General features: G+C 32.3%; 3 protein-coding genes across 3 annotated transcripts; 1 reads left to right on the top strand and 2 right to left on the bottom strand.

Annotated features, from left to right (window-relative positions):
* Positions 1-666: 666 nt before the first annotated feature.
* LOC141668484 (protein TIC 21, chloroplastic-like) lies at positions 667-3868 on the bottom strand. Its single transcript, XM_074475376.1, has 4 exons — positions 3514-3868; positions 2724-2981; positions 1636-1842; positions 667-1059 (listed from the first exon to the last, which is right to left on the bottom strand). Exons 1-4 carry the CDS (start codon positions 3781-3783, stop codon positions 946-948), a joined length of 849 nt encoding a protein of 282 aa, XP_074331477.1. The 5' UTR covers positions 3784-3868; the 3' UTR covers positions 667-945.
* Positions 3869-5021: 1153 nt separating this feature from the next.
* Positions 5022-10716, bottom strand: LOC141667514 (sodium/proton antiporter 2). Its single transcript, XM_074474039.1, has 10 exons — positions 10347-10716; positions 9305-9478; positions 9068-9196; positions 8723-8899; positions 8187-8293; positions 7597-7717; positions 7075-7136; positions 6663-6965; positions 5709-6003; positions 5022-5514 (listed from the first exon to the last, which is right to left on the bottom strand). Exons 1-10 carry the CDS (start codon positions 10584-10586, stop codon positions 5395-5397), a joined length of 1728 nt encoding a protein of 575 aa, XP_074330140.1. The 5' UTR covers positions 10587-10716; the 3' UTR covers positions 5022-5394.
* Positions 10717-14394: 3678 nt separating this feature from the next.
* LOC141663748 (stress enhanced protein 1, chloroplastic) lies at positions 14395-16189 on the top strand. The gene is made up of 4 exons (XM_074469558.1): positions 14395-14558; positions 14692-14793; positions 15574-15752; positions 15857-16189. Exons 1-4 carry the CDS (start codon positions 14510-14512, stop codon positions 15959-15961), a joined length of 435 nt encoding a protein of 144 aa, XP_074325659.1. The 5' UTR covers positions 14395-14509; the 3' UTR covers positions 15962-16189.
* Positions 16190-17356: the final 1167 nt, after the last annotated feature.

Here is a 17356-nt window from a genome sequence, read left to right as displayed (position 1 = left end):
ATTTGACTCTTTTTACATTACATGATATTTTAAAAATTAAATATTAATATAATCAAGTAACTTTTCATTTTGTTTCCGAATCTAAACCAAACAAATAAGATAATTAAGAATAATTTCTTTCATTTTCCCTCCTTTTCCTTGATATATTTCATTCCATTTCCCAACACTAATCAAATGCTTACGTGGAACATGGGTGGGGTCCAGATCACTGAAAAGCCATGCCTCTAAAAGCCGCATATTTTAAAATAGGTATTTTGGATGAAGGAACCTCAAAAAAAGTATTTTGATCATTTTTTTCGATAAGTTACTCATTTTTTTTAATTATATAAAACAAACGTGGTAATTTTCAATTCGAACCATGTTTTGAACTTAAAACTGAAAACTTAGTAGCGATCATTTTTAAATGTAAACACTAAAAATAAACAAGTCAGATCAAATAAAATAAATTCAAATTTAATATTAGTTAATATTGCATTATGAACTAAAAGATTGTTTTTTGATATTAATATCTATTATTTGCAAGAAATTATCTAGTACAAGGTAAGCAAAGTTAAACAACAATTATACAATGTTCATTAAATGTTGCAAAAAAAAATTTACATCTAGTACTTAATAAAAATCTAATAACCTCGTATAGTATCCATGACAATTTGTTGTGATTTTCAATGAAAAATAAATAAAGTCGATGTAAAAATTGAACATAACAATAACTTAATTCTGCAAAACTGCAAATTAAACAAAACTATACTTGACAGTAAGGTATTCAACTGAAGGTAAAAGAGCCTAAAAATATTTATTAAATTACACTGAGAACTATTGGGTGCAAGAACTTGATAATGATACATAACAAGGTAAGTATTACAGTTACAGCACCACAAAACCAAAAGTTCATCACCCGAGAAACATGGTTCTGACCTCAAAGCACAATGTGGTTCTTTAACCGTCTCATGCCATCTTGGGAGCTGGAATGCTTTCATTGGATGACACTGTAACCGAACGTAACAACTCCAAAGAGCAAACAAGACCCAAAAAATGAGAAAGGATGGTGTTCGCTGATGCCTGTCAAAAGTGTATAGATTATAGCAGACGTAAACCAAGAAATAATGAAGTTAAGCCAATGTCCATATATAAAATGTGCAAGCAGGTCTACATTTAATTTTATGAAGATCCTTGCACTACAGCCAAACATAATATTCAACTTGATGAATAAAAAACATGGTTTACTTAACGGGAAAATATCTGCTAATAATAAAAATGCAGCACTGAATCCAGTGAGAATAGTCTGCAACAATTCACTAAATATTAAGATAATGACGCGAGGTGAAGGAAAATTAGTAGTAGCATGTAGGATTTTAACCAAATGCATGGGCAATTTGTTAAAAACTGTTGCGGTAATGATAAAAGGATGCTAGTGTGTTCATTTGGCATTTTAGCATTGGGCACTCTATAACACTATCTTGTAAAAACAAAAAAAGAAGAAGAAGCTCCTTCTAGATTTTTAGTTGTGTCTAAAAAATGGCAATGAACTGGTGCAACGACTTTTAGATGTGCACGTTGAAGGAGAACAAGAAAACTTTAAACAGTCATATACCACTGACGTTCAAAAGAAAGAGTAGAGGAAATGTGAATGCATACCTGAACCAAGAAAACATCCAACGCAAGAACAGGACTGCTGCTCCCTGGGGAGACACCCTGATAAAATGGATTGCTTGAGGTAGTCAGGGCCTTTGCAACCAAAAAACCTACCGTGGCTTGCATACCAAGAACAGCAGCACCCATGCCAAGAAGGTTCAGCACAATTCCATTTTTCAAGCTATTCACCACATCAGCACGAGGAGGAGCCTGAAACCTTTAGGACTTAGCATAGCAAAACAGAACTTATGAAATTCCATTTAGTGGAGAAAAAAAAATAATATTCGAGTATAAGGGGCACATATTCCATTAGATACGGCCACAACAAGAAAAGCAGTATAAAATCTGCCTAAAATGCCCGAATTGCATCTTAATGAAATGCATCACCACGAAAGCAGAGATGAGTACGCATACAAACTCAAATCAAAGTTATCTAACAATTCTTATATATTTAACATAAATTACTGTTTGATATTAACAATTTACAACCTAAACTATCTTGACTTCTAATATTGTTTAGTAGGATATGTATCTATCATGCACATTAAATGTTGAAGCAAAACATGAATCTGGTTTATGGCAAAAATACTGATCTATAAACTAGAATAATACTGCAGAATCTTATATTAGGATATAGGAAGCTTGCTAATTAGCTTCTATCTGTCAAAATGAACACTAAGTGGGCATAAAATATCCGTAATTACTTATAAAGCGAGGAACGCAGTGGTCAAGTGAGAGCTAGATCTTGCTGGATATTGGACATTATCCAAAAGCCATAGACATTCTAATCTATTAAATGGTCAACCTAAATATATTTAGTCGATTAAGAAGTGCTGAATGCTTCCTCTTCTGAACATTATATAATATCCATAGTTGAACAAGTACTGAATAAAGTGAAATCGATCTTTATTCAATTTAGAAACAATAAGAATACACAAGAATTTGCTATAGGCAATAGCATTGCCTTGGCACCTATCAGTTCATTGACCAGCTAAAATACACATAGAATTCACATACACAACATTTGCTGGATAAGGAAAAAAACTCTAGCAATCTATAAGTTGTAACTTCGCTTGTATAAGATAATTTACCTTGACAGGATTATTGGCAGTTCTCTTGAGCCTATCAGAAAGACGTATATATCCAAAGGACCAAAAAACCGAAATGAATCCAGCAGCAATACCACCCGCGGTGGCATAAAATGTAGCAGGTGAAGTGACCTTTCCAGTAACAACTATCGAAAACGAAAGGATCACAGCAGCTACAATCGTACACACCAACTGCCCCCAAAATCCAAAACTACCCAACCTCTTTAAATACCTCGATGTATTCTCTAACCTTTTCGCAACCTGCATTAACAGCCTAACATCTTCAACTCATCCAAAACCTTTTTTTATAAAAAATAAAAACCCGCGCACAACATATAACTACAAGAACAGAATACGTTTAGTTACTACCATATTCTAATTATAATTCCTATTGGAGTATTAAATTGCTAAAACAGTTTATACTTTTCATAAATCTTTAGACTTTACTTAAACCTCTTTAAATACCTCGATGTATTCTTTAACCTTTTCACAACCTGCATCAACAACCTAACATCTTCAACTCATCCAAAAACATTTCTAAAAAATCAAGGCACAACGGAGCACTAACAGAACAGAATGTGCTTCAACTACTACCATTATCTAAATTAAATACATAATAAAGTACTACATTGTTGATACAGTTTATAATTTATACACATCTTTACTTAAACCTGCGAATAATCGACATCAGATACTTTGAATCATAATAATTGAAAGTATCGAAAATAGCACATTAATCATCACAGGAACAACAAATTTCGACAAATACAAAAATGGGTGTTCAAATTATTACCTGAGCGAGCTTTTTGTTGTCAATTTCATCAGAAGGGGGATTGTAATTAGTGGAAATGGGGGAAGAAGCAAGAATCTTGGAAGTGTGAGTTAAAGATTGAATCTTTTTGAGTGGAGAGCAAAAGGGTATTGGTAAATTGAGGGTTTTATTAAAGAAAACATTTTGAATTTGTCTAGGGGGAGTTAGACTGAAGTGGGTCAGTTTGATTTTGGCCGGAGAAATAGAAAGAACGCCGCCGGGACGAGTCGGCGGCAAGAGTATAGATTGCATAGCTATCAAATACTAATTTTTGTTTACAAAAGAAGAAGATTTGTTTCAAGCAGAGTAGGCAGCAGTCAAATATCAACAAGCTTGGAATGACTCTCTCTTCTTTCTACTTTGGCAAATAAAATTCACATTATTTTTTGGTGTGTTGCTAAAAGAATTTTTTTGTATAGTAATAATAATAATAATAATAATAATAATAATAATAATAATAATAATAATAATAATAATAATAATAATAATAATAATAATAATAACATAAAATAAATAATGCTACAAGTATAATTTTTTTAAAATAACTCTCAAAACGACACATAACACAAGCTTATTAACGGGCTTATTAATGAGATTTATATTAACACTCCATATCTATTAGGTAAATGTTATTTTTAGAATATTTTTTTATTTTCAGATAAAGAAAATGTGCGAAAAAATTAAATTATTCTTTCATTAATTTTTCAAGAATAAATTTTATGTATATAAGGGGACAATTTTATCTTTTCACCTCATATTTGCTTTGAAAATAAAGTACATACTTAGAAAATAACATTTCCCTATCTATTATTACACTTATAAAAATACCTATAAAAAAGTGACAACTGATTTTTGGGAACTTATTTTTGAAAAACAGTACAAACAAATAGATTCCCCTCATGCTTGGAAGCTTAATATATTTTTTAAAATAGTGATATTTGCAAGGAACATTGTTTATATCTTTTTTCACATCAAACATGTGAAAACCAGGTGTACATTTAATGTATATCTGGAAATATTTGTGAGGTCGACTTCATTAGCATTTTTGCATACCTAACCAAAACACAGTAGAAAAACAACTCCGTTATCAAACATTCTATTTTTTTTTTCTATTATTAATGAAATATTCTCAGTTTTGTGTTCATAAGCATTTTGTAAACTGATAAACAACTGGTTGCTTCTTATAAAGAAAAGAAATATCCACTGCTTTTAGAGAGGGAAAGCAAAATCGAACCAAAAACCGAAACCGAACCATGCTCCCTGCTACTTTTAGTTATAGAAATGACTGACTTACATTTGAGATGCTCCCTATGCTGATGTTCTTACAGTGCTGACAATTTCCTCATCCATTTAACAATGATGTTCTTTTGTAAAAACTCATATAGAGTATCTTCTATGGAACAAAAACCAAAAACTAGTTTCCCGGCTTTACATGCATTTACCTATATAACTGTATCAGTATTGTGAAATCATAACAGCATCTAAAGGGGTGTTCCAAGATCTTGATCATTTACATCAAGAACATAATATTATTTTAAGTGAAAACTATCTCTACATCACAACAAAAAGAGAGAAGGTTGTGTATGAGCCTTGCTGATAAATAACTACAATATCAGCGGTGCTGGAAATTGTCCTGCAAACTACTTAAAGGCTATATATAGTTCGATATTCAAGGAGGCAATTTCCTGTATCTCGTCGAGATTTTCTATATGTTGTACAAAGAATATGGTACAGACTACAGAGTACGTTCTTCTTCTTAGCAACTTGATTTCTACCTTTTTACGTAGAAGCAATAAGCAGCCGTTTGAACAGTTTTTTCCTCTTCTGACACCCATATGGCTTAACATCCGAGCAGTGTGCTCTCTATGAACCCGAAAGGAAAGGGATCTGAGCTACTGTTGCTGGGAGGGAGACGTGAAGATTATGCATCGCTATGTATGAAGCAATTCCAGCAGCATAGCCGGCAAAAGCAAAACCACTCACCTGTAATAGGAATCAGATTTAGATCACTGTCAAATCCAAATGTCTGATTTGATATTTTAAACAACAACAACAACAACATAATAATAATAATAATAATAATAATAATAATAATAATAATAATAATAATAATAATAATAATAATAATAATAATAATAATAATAATAATAATAATAACTTTAGCTACTGGTATTTACCTTTCGCAGGTACCAAAAGAAATCAACTTTTTCCAGTCCCATAAATGCAACTCCTGCAGCTGAACCAATAACCAGCATGGAACCACCCGTGCCAGCACAAAATGCAACAAGCTGCCAGAACTCAGAATCTTGGGTGAACGAAGTTAGGTCATACATTCCCATGGTTGCTGCAACCAGAGGAACATTGTCTATAATTGCTGATACAACTCCAATTGCACTTGCAATCAGCTCAATATTAGGAATATGGGCATCAAGGTAATTTGCCAATTCACGAAGAATTCCAGCAGCCTCTAGGCTACAAAACCAAACTCAAAAGTTGAGGATTTAGTATTTAGGATGAATTTCTATTTTAGGCAAAACAGTGGAACCACAATTTTTATGTAAAACAGTGACACGTAAATCATTAGAAACCTAAAACCAATCCTCTACATTTAATGCAATGAGAATATATGAATCGTTAATCCGAGATGTTTAAACTTAAAAACATTATCCAGAAAGTCAGAGCCGGCTTTTAATATGTGCACTTGGAGCAAAATGAACAGGTAGGGGCCCAAATTTTTTTACAGGGATCTATGTAACTGATTCAAAAATTGAGAACTTCCTTTAAAGGCCCATGATTTAAATGAACCAATTTCATATCTATTTGTTTATTAAAAAGTGCAGTCCAGGTGGCCATTTTTTTTAATTTCTGAACAGGGCATCCGAAAAATAATTAGACGCACTGCAGAAAGTCCAACTATCAAATATTACTTGCACCAGAAATAGAATAGGCTTCTTGTACATGGGCTCAGTTTCATCTATAATATATTCCAACATCTTTACTAGAGCTAAAAACTTGTAATCAGTCATGAGTTACTCAAGGTAATGACATCTATACTGCTGAGGTAGAGATACTTGTAGAGGTGCTAATTTTGCAAGAGACCTACAACCTAATAGCTGTGTTTAGAGCCATACCTGCTGACTGATAGAAGTATACCAAGGAAAAAGAGAATTCCTTGAGTGTCAATACGTGACAGAGCCTGTGGAACTTTTAAGCGTTGTCTTTCAGATTCACCATAATGAATAGCATCAGTAAGGATCCAAAGAACTCCTAGCCCCAGCAGCATGCCCATGTATGGTGGTAAACCAGTTAGCGCTTTGAACACAGGAACAAATATTAAAGCCCCAAGTCCAACGGAGAAAACAAGTTGTCCACGAGGAGCCATCTGTTCAGAAGCCAAAACATTTGAAGAATTCTTCCCACTCCCATTAACATCACTGAAAGGTCATTATAGATGCTTTATGTTCTAGATGATTCATCAATCAAGCACTAAACAGTACAGTAACACAAAGACTCTGAATGTAGTTGTAATTGCAAGAAGAGTACCTGGTGAAGGACAAGAGAGTCAAGGGCACAGCCAGAGATACCACTGATGGAATAAACAAGTCCTGTAGTAATACAAATATGCAGTGACAATTTATTCTAACACCATGAATCTCGTAAGATCAGAAAACTTCATTCAAAGCAAGGAATGCTCGGTCATATTCAGAAAGATAATCTCATATGATAGTCCAGTTTTCAAACTTCAAAAATATGTCAAACAGATTTTTAAGGATTTTTTTTTTAAAATTCGCTTCCATGCACATTAAATTATATATATGAATTTCGGCATTAAAATCAAGTAAAAACTTTAGTGGTTTTACTAAATGTTCACTTATGCTAGTCACGCATCCATTTCATAAATTAAAAACGAGTAAAGAATCTAGGTAAAGAAATGCTTAATTACATCCAACTCCTGTGTAGCTATACATTGGACTTTCTACTTCCCTACACAATTATGACATTATGCATTGGATAGTTGTAGTTAAAAAAATCTTGTCGCACATATATGAAAAAGGATGATATTACTTTTATAGTCTGCAGCGTGGATATTTGACCATGTATCCAGAGCATAGTAGTTGTAACATCACCAATAGGAGTCCATGCTCCACCAGAATTTGCTGCTATCACCACAACACCACCTAGCAACCTGTGGATCAAAATCTCAAAGCAATAAGGAAAAAGAACACTGAGATAAAAAGATTTTGCAAAAGCAGATTAATAATGTTTACTAGATCAGCAACTTGACATGCAACTGAAATAGGACAAGCTAGCATTCTTTTGCCACAGCTTAAGACTCTGAGACAACAACTTACAGAGGACAAGCCATCGTTCTTTTGGCTATTATAACACTGACGTATCAGCAGCCTGACATGCAACTTAAAGAGGACAATCTAGCATTCTTCAGCCCCGGCTTAACACTTTGAGAACAACTGATAGAGGACTAGCTATCATTCTTTTGGCTATCATAACTGTGACGTACAGTGGCTTCTATTGATATGGCAAGTACATGAGACATGCTCATAAAAAGGGCATGCACACTTAGAGTGAAGGACTTTCATCATATACAATTCATGTAACATCATAGAATGTAATAGATATAAAAATTTAGAACATACTTTCTGAAATCTCCTGGAGGTACCAATTTCCTCAATAATGAAACCATGACAATTGTGGAGGTGAGATTGTCAAGAACCGAACTTAAGAAAAAGGTCACAAAACCAACCTGCAATAATGTATATAACCAATATATTTAAACCCAACAAACTAACAAAGTACAGTAAGTTAATGAGCGTAACTCACGAGGCTGCAACAATGATATTATATAACCATATATACAAATTATATACACATATACAAGATTAAGATGCTATTAAATTCCAGCAGTTATTGTTAGATTCAATAACAATGGCTCTGACTGCAAATTTAACATCTAAATGGGTGCTACAAAAGTTTTAAAACTTTACAAAAACAAGTAGAAGAAACCAAGGTAAAACTTGGCATATCCTTAATTATTTTCTTAGATGGCAAAGTCACGATTCTGATAATTTATAAAAATTAAATGAAAAAATGGATGATTTGTTGTCAATATCAGGTAGTCAGATAAGAAGAGTGCAACGGTTACAACGGAAACGAAGCCAATATAATCACTCACCACCCACAGCAAAGTTCGTGGTTTGCGAGTCGTAATATTATCAGTAACCAGCTTGAATCCTTGATGAGCATCTACTATTTCCACAATGGTCATTGCACCAAGCAAGAAGAATACAATTTCACTAACTTCTCCAGATGCATGGCTTAACTCTGTAACAGCTATATCAGTCGAAGGTGCCTGCATGATAATGACAGAAGACGCATATCTATGTATGCATAAATAGCCTACAGTACAATGACCAGCAACTGATCACTCTATTTCTAGAAAAGCTGAAGAACTAGAACTACGGCTACCAACTAACAAATATATATAGTCAGCATCAGTGAGAAGAAATTATATCCTTACTCCTATGCTTCTTATAACCCATAAACCAACAGCCATCAGTAATCCCACTCCACTTTTGTTAAAAGCAAGAGATTCTTCAAATATAATGCCTGCATATCCTATTCCAAATAGCAAGGCCATGGCAACATCCTGAACCATGGTCAATATCAGAGTGCTTGAAGTTCTTGCCAGATCGAACAATAAGTAAGCAATTGAAGAAAATTTTACATAGGAGAAAGCAAGAGAGTAGATGAATACCTGGTTTGCAGCCACCCAAGAATGGTTGATTGCCAATGCTCCAGTTGCAGCTGCTCCAAAAATTGCAAGAGCTTTCAAGAAATCAGTTTTCGGTTGGTATGTAACTTCGAACTCTTGTGAACTTGTTTCATCAACAGAGCAGAGAGGATCACATTGCTGAGATGATGGTGGATCCTGGTTCATGCTACAGGTCAATACAATCTATATTCGACCAAACTTAAAACATAGAACTGTAGTACACATGGCGCGGTTTTTCTATGACATTGCCTGCTTTTGATTCACTACCACAGCACTTAAAAATTAGAAACATGAGAAAGAAGTTGAATCAATCGATATCAGAACACTTATATTTTTGAAGAAAGTATCTTTACTTATATATTTATACCTAGTGTATGTAAAGCTGGAGAGAGTAAGATGTCTGCAGACCTTGCCTCTACTCTCTACTCCAATGAATACGGAAAATAGGTGAAGCAACAGCTACTCATAAAAGTACAATTTTCAGTAGCTAAACTAGACAAACGACACAGAGTTAATTCTTTTTTTCTTAGCTATGGTCAATTACAAAAATTCAGATACTCCAACACAAACAAACCTCCACTGAAGTAACAAGTTATATATGAAAATGCAAATGGTAAGCTTATATTACAATCGGCATATCAACAACCTTACAAGCTACAATTATCAATCAGTAAACTCGTGTGACAGAATGAACACTGCTGCACTAATTCTTTCAACTTATTTCGGCTTGGTTCTAAACATTTTTACTCTGTACCAACATCAATAATCTTCTACTAAATAAAGTACACAACACAACCACTACAATTCCGTAAACTACGAATGTGCAAACTCATAATTTAGCTACAAAAGATCACTTCATTACGAATCACATATAAAGCATAAACTATGTCACATACACAATTATACAGCAAATGATAAAGTACCAACATAACATGATCATAATCAAAATAATATAGCATAAATTTCTCTCATTTAAAAAAATGAAAAATCAATGGCAAAGTAAACAAGGAAAAGATTTAAAAACCTCAAATTGGGTGGTGGGATTGTTGGGCTCAGACTGTTTATTAGCAAAAGATATAAAAGACCCAGTTGGGGCTTTAGGTTGAGCTCCGGCCCAAAGCCCATTTCTTTGAAATGATAATGATGATGATAATAATGATGATGATTTAGTTTCAAGACATAAAAATGGTGAGAGGTGTCTGATTAATGGGAGTGGTGATGGGTGGCTTTTGATTGGTCGAAAAGTGTTGATTGTAGTAGCCATTTTTGTCAAAATGGATAAGGTGAGTTGTTGTGATGAGGGTGGTGGTGAGTTGTAGAATCCGCGGTGGTGGCTTTGATAGCTCCGGTGGGTTTAAAGAGGGAGATTCTTTTATGCGTTTCGATAAATTACAGATTCTTTTGTTTTTTTTAAAACATCAAAATATCATTCTGTAAATTTAGTATTTACCGTCTAACATTATTACAGATTTCGGAAATTAAAATTATTCGGTTCATTTATCCTTTGAGATTTATCGGATATTTTTAAAAAAATTATCAGAAATTTATCGGGAATTGGTCAAATTGAACAAATTTTTCTGACTGATTCTTAGCTATTTGTCGATATTTTTTGAAAAATTGATCAGTTTTTGTAATCATAAATAATAAATTGACTGATTAGAATTATTAACGAATTTTGGATGTTTTCCAATTTTTTTTATTGAATTATCGAGTCTTTTTTTTAAAAAAAATATCAGTAAATTCAATTCAGATTATTTAAGTTGAGTTCGAATATAATTTCAGACTAAATTCAATTCAGTTGTGAAATATTTGAATTAAAATTATAAGTACAAACGCTACTCTAATTACTACCCTCTCTCGTTTATTTTAATAAACTTACTTAATATACCATTCAATTCTATACATTTAAAAAATTATCAGAAATAGTAAAATTTTATAATATAAAAATTTATTAAATGATATATTTTTTTGCAATATACCCACTTTGTATATTAAACATTATAACTAGCATAATAACCCGTACGAGGCACGGGTCGTTTTCTAGATTTTTGTTATGCGTCATGCAATTATAATGTTCTTAGTTGTTTTCTTATTTATAAATATTGTACAATGTCTAACGTATATTAAATACAAGTTGATTCTTTATCAACATGTATTATTTTTATACAATACATTACCAAATTACACAACGTTTCTAATATAACTCATTAAGCAAAATATATATATATTCTTGTTTGTGTTGTATAATTTGTATTTAATGAATGAATATAAACATGATAGTCGATGTACGTTTAAAATGAAACGATTAAACTTACTCTGTAGAATGCCGTTTTATAAAAAAAGCTAAAAATTAACATGTATGTTCAATATAAAGTTGACCAAGAATTTTGAATTTTATTTAAATAAACTATATATACTGCTGAGTTCATGACTAGCTTACAATTAACTTACGCAATTTAAAAAGATAAAAATTGCATAACTGAAGTCAGACTTGCAATCATAATTTACAATAATGTAAAATTTACACTACTGTCAATATAAAAGTTGATTTTAATGAAAAATGTTACTTTTTGAAATTCAACGTATGTATGTATGAAAAAAATTATTTTTTATTTACATTACTGTTAAAAAGGTAAGATTAAGTTATATGTGTATGTGTTAGCATGTAAATTATCATATGTTACATTTCTTAGTAAATTCTGATGGTTTCAATAATTTATATGCTAAATATATGATTTATGTACATTTATATTCATTATTAACATTTACTGGGACAATTGATTACTTAAATAACACGCATTTATATTTTTCAAAAATTAAAATTATGTAATAAATAAATTGTAATAACTCATATATGGTATCACATAATCACTGACAAACAATCCATAACTATTTTTTACGCAATCGAGTACCAATCATGGTTGTAACATAAAATTAAATTATAAATTGTAAAGATTTATTATTGATATTCATTATTTTTTCAAAAACTCGAAGGAAAAATTGTAATTATATCGTTATTTAAACTGTTTTTAAGTTTCTTTAATTACGACTCTAATATTTCTTCATATAATAATTTGATAACGTTGTATACTATTCTCCTAAAATTAAATATTTTTCAATTCGATAAAGTTTTATAAGTTTCAGTTGAACTGGTTAATTTCTTCAAATTATTGAACAATTTATATATATATATTTCCCTTTAAATAGTATAAAATGCATTGAATCAAAATTTTTTGCATAATTACCCAAGTTGTAGAAAATATTTGCAAATTACGGATCAACCTCCTATGCAACCACATATGCAATATTTGTCTGTATTTTTACAAATATTTTCATAAAAAATAGTATTTTGATAAATTCCCTTGAATCAAATGCTACAATATAGTAAATATATAACTTTTATTTGTATAATTTATAATATTAAAATAATTCAAAATATTTGTACAATATTTTCTTGATCAATGAATATTGTTTATTTAAAAGAATTCTTTTTAAAAGGCTGGTTTTTTCAAGTGAAAAATGAAAAATAAATATATTTAATATATCATCGTAGTTTTAACAAGAAAGAATGCCCAAAATACACCAGTTTTCACCTTCAGCTGCCCAAAATGCCCAGATGCGAGTGAACCGCCCAAAATACTCACGGAATACGCATTTAAGGGATGCGTATTCAGCCTTCTAAAATTCAACAAAGAACACGCATGTTGCACATGCGTATTCACTTTGTGTTTTACAAAGAATACGCATGTTCAACATGCGTATTTATAAAAAAACAAAAACTGAATACGCATGTTGAACATGCGTGTTTTTTGTTAAATTTTCAAAATCTGTATTCGCATATCCCACATGCGTATGCAGTGGGTAAAAAGGGCGGAGCATCCCGCCAAACTGTATTTTGGGCATTTACCCCCCAAATGGTGGGTATTTTGGTTTTTCACCCTTTTAACAAATCCCGTGAGATCTTATATCAAATTTCAATATTTTTAAAACCGGGACAACTCCCAAAAACAATTACGCTACCAGTTAGTAATTTTAATACAAATAATCAATTGACTTGATTCTATCAAGACCTCAAATACATTAATTTATATTAAGATAAGCTATTAAAATATTTCACATTATTGATAAAATATTCTCTGCGAGCTTGTAATTTAAATTTACTAAACGTAGAATGTGACGATGTTTTTCGGCCGGGTGATGTAGTCAAATTTTGAGTATTTTTTTAATAATAAGCCAAGTTTTGATTTCAAATTCGAAATAAACTAAAATGAATTGACTCATTATAATTCAAACTTATCTAAATATGTAATAATAATATAGATTATTTACATATAAGCGATTCTATTTTCAATATATTTTTAAAAAAAATATATATGTGCATTTTAATTACTTTTTATAATAAAAAATATGTTAAAAATATATAAGATATATTTTCAAACTAAAAATGATTAATAAATAAGATAATAATTAATTTATATACTATGCCTAACTTTATATCTGGAATTAAGTTCTTTAAAATTAACTGTTCAAATATTCAATTAATGATCCATTTTTTTGAATTCAAGTAACTACCTTTAAAGTTAAAAAAAATATTCATTTAGCACACTTACATATTATGTGTATGATAAAAAACATATGTGATAATATGGTGTACTGGTATGAAGTTGTATATGTAAATGAAATAACTTGAGTTCAATTCCCACAAATCACATCTTTTATATAAATATTAAAAATAAGGGTATTTTAGTCTTTTCAATGAGATTTTTTAATCTTATCAAATTATCCCCTTGTTCTCCTATTATATATAGAAGAGATTGAACTCATTTTTCTTACTTTTTTATAATAAATTACATTTTCTTAACCTCCATTTCATTCCTATATAACGAGTGGGACACAAGGGGTATTTATTAAGTGAATTTATTAATAGCGGCATGCTTTTACAAAATAATTTTTTTATGAATTTTAACACAGTCTTTCGTGATTATATATTTTTGTGATTTATTATTTTATTTTTTGAAAATTATACAGCCCAGACACAATAAAAATGGAAACAAATGGTTGGCTATCAAGGATAGAGATTTAGAGGTGAGAGACACAACACATACATACACAAGAAAAGCTTCACTACCCTTTCCCATTTCATAATCTACTATATTTTTTTTTCCCAACTCAACCAAAAACAAGACAATGGCTGCTCTCTCTCAAATATCTTCATCTCTCTACACTTCACTTCCTGGTAAATTTAAACCCTTTTCGTATCTCAATTTTTAAGAATTTCTGCATAATTTATTGTTTAGTTTTTATATATATGTACAACTTGTAATGAGCTCATCTTTTACTGATCAACTAATTGTATTGTACAAATGCAGATGTTTGTGTTTTGAATGCATCAAGAATTAGTCCAGTTTGTAGGATACCCATTTCGAATATTGCTCGAACTGGAACCTCGTTTGCCTCTGGTTCTCCACTTTGTAAGAAAATAGTTCTTCACTAATTTTACTGAATTTGTATTTACATCTTGAATATGCTTCTTCTACATTTATGATATGTGCTTACTTTTTATGATATATGTCTTGTCATACACATAGAGTCTGTGTTATAATTCAGACAATTTTATCCTACACAGTCTGAAAACCCGTTGCAAAACCTGGAATTGAGAGAAACAGAATTACTTTTGTATCGTTAAGGGTATATGGATATGATATATGCATTTTAAGAAGCAGTCTATAAAAGGTGTATCTTTTGTCGGCATTGAGGAAAGACATTAGTAAAGAGTAGTGACTGTGTTAGGGTATTCAACTATTTATAGATAGTCTTGGATACATAGTTATGAGATATTAGATTTTATGTGGAATTGAATACGAGAAAATGGTAAATAAGTTGGTGGAATTAATGGCTGTAATGTTAATACTTAGGATGGGAGTTCTGGCGATTGTACAGGTTTATAGCAGTTGGATAGACTGTAGGGCCAAAATTTGCGAAACTGTAGTAGTTGCTAATAGTACCAAATCAACCTAAGATATAGGCAATGTCAAAGTAATTATTAAAACAATGAAATGAAGATGTTATTTTATAAGTTCCCCAAGTATACTCAAGCAGGTTGAAGCTTTCACAAAAGGGTGATGCATTTGAGCTTCGTTATAAATCAAATATGCGCTAATTACAGACTATTCATCACAAAATTGTAGTTTTTCCCTTTTAGTTAAACTTCTTTTCTTTATACTAAGAATGCTGTTTGCTTTCGTTTTCAGTGATTCAAGGAACTTCGCTACAAAGGACACTTAAACGGAAATCAGGAATTATTTCTATAAGATGTGAGCAAGGAACCAAGGAAGGTGGTGGCTTAGATATATGGCTTGGACGGTTTGCAATGATTGGGTTTGCTGTGGCCGTCACTGTTGAAGTATCAACTGGCAAAGGACTTCTGGAGGTATGTGAAACCACTATCATTTGAATAAATTAGCATCATTGCCACTGTTTTATCTTTTATAAGCTCTTTGTCGAGTCCCTGAATTCTATATCGTGCCATTGCAGAATTTCGGGCTCACTTCGCCGTTGCCAACAGTGGCTCTGGGTGTAACAGCACTTATTGGTGTATTAGCAGCCATTTTCATATTCCAATCCGCAGCTGATAAGTGATTATTTGCATTATTCCAGGCGCTAGCACAACAACTGATCTTGAGTGAAATGTAATTTATTATCCCCATTTCTGTATCAGATTATTTTACAAGATTGTTCACTTGACACTGTGCACCAAAACAAACTTCTTACAGTGTACAAGAACTTGAAAATTTTCAACAGCTTGTAAATAGTCTTTGAAATTTTAGTACTAAATGTTTTGCAAAGAACATTTGTTCACAAAAACAATTTCCATTGTCATGTTTCCTGGTTTTTCACTGGGATGATGGTGTTGTCGGGAGTAATATTAGTTGCAGTGTTTTTGTAAACTTTAATATCCCCAACCAAACAGTCAAAAAAGTACGTTTCAGGAAAGCAACAGAGAACATAAAGCAGATGGCATATAGCCAAAATTTAGTATCGGATCATTTGAGGTCAATAAAGGGTCAATTGGAATCAAATTGGGGTAAAAAAGATGAAAAATTAGGTTTTAGTCCGCAAAATATGAAGGGTGAACGCACGAAGGACACGCCCGTTATGGGCGAAATATGTGATATGGGCCGTTCGGGAGTAAGATTGCAATGCAAGAGGAATTGCATGCATCCCATGGAGTGAGAACGCGCTCTAGCCATTGGACGCGCCCTCATGGAATGAAATACAAAAGATTAACTATTTACATTTTGGATCACAATATAGGGGAGAATTTGTGGGAGAATTTGTGCATTCCATAAGGTGAGTACGAGTCCCGACCTCGGAGGATGCGTGTTTTTGGATTCATCGGGATAGTTGGACTTGTCTTCACCTAGAACAAGGCAAATCAGGATAAGTTCAGTACAAGGCAAGCATGGAGGATAAGTTCACCTGTGAAATGCTTGAAAACCTCCCTTGATGATTGAAGGCCTCGTCTTGTATTCAACGGTGTGGTGTCCTTGTTGGGATGCGGGGTTAACATTGGTGTATGCTTTGGAAGCTCTGTTCTTGTATTCGACGGGTGTCCTCGTTTGAGAATTTTGGAGTCCTCCTGCACTTTGCACCCAAGAGTTTGGGATCACTTGTCCTGCTATCTGGTGGGTTATCCTCATTCAGGGGACAGGGACGCGTCCGACATTTGGGGTGAACCGTGTTTATACTTGTGTTCGTAACTTAAGAGAGATATAGTGTAGCAAAGTGTTATATTTGAGCAGGGAGATGCATTATCCGTGAAGTCCGACGATTACGAACTAGCCTCGGGCCTTCGCGGTTGGGCCTCATAGTTGGACACCACTAATCCTAATCAATCTCAGACACCAATTAATATACAAACATCACACACTGCTTGATTTTCCGGTGAATAACCACCGTCATAGATCATTATTCCGGCGAGAAACCTCAAATTTTGTTGTTACCATATTCCTCCGTCAACAAATTGGCTCTAGA

Source organism: Apium graveolens, chromosome 6 (genome assembly GCF_009905375.1).
Source record: "Apium graveolens cultivar Ventura chromosome 6, ASM990537v1, whole genome shotgun sequence".
In the NCBI taxonomy this organism is placed as follows: domain Eukaryota; kingdom Viridiplantae; phylum Streptophyta; class Magnoliopsida; order Apiales; family Apiaceae; genus Apium; species Apium graveolens.
Note: the sequence above shows the minus strand (reverse complement) of the source record. Positions and strands in the feature narration are given on the sequence as shown.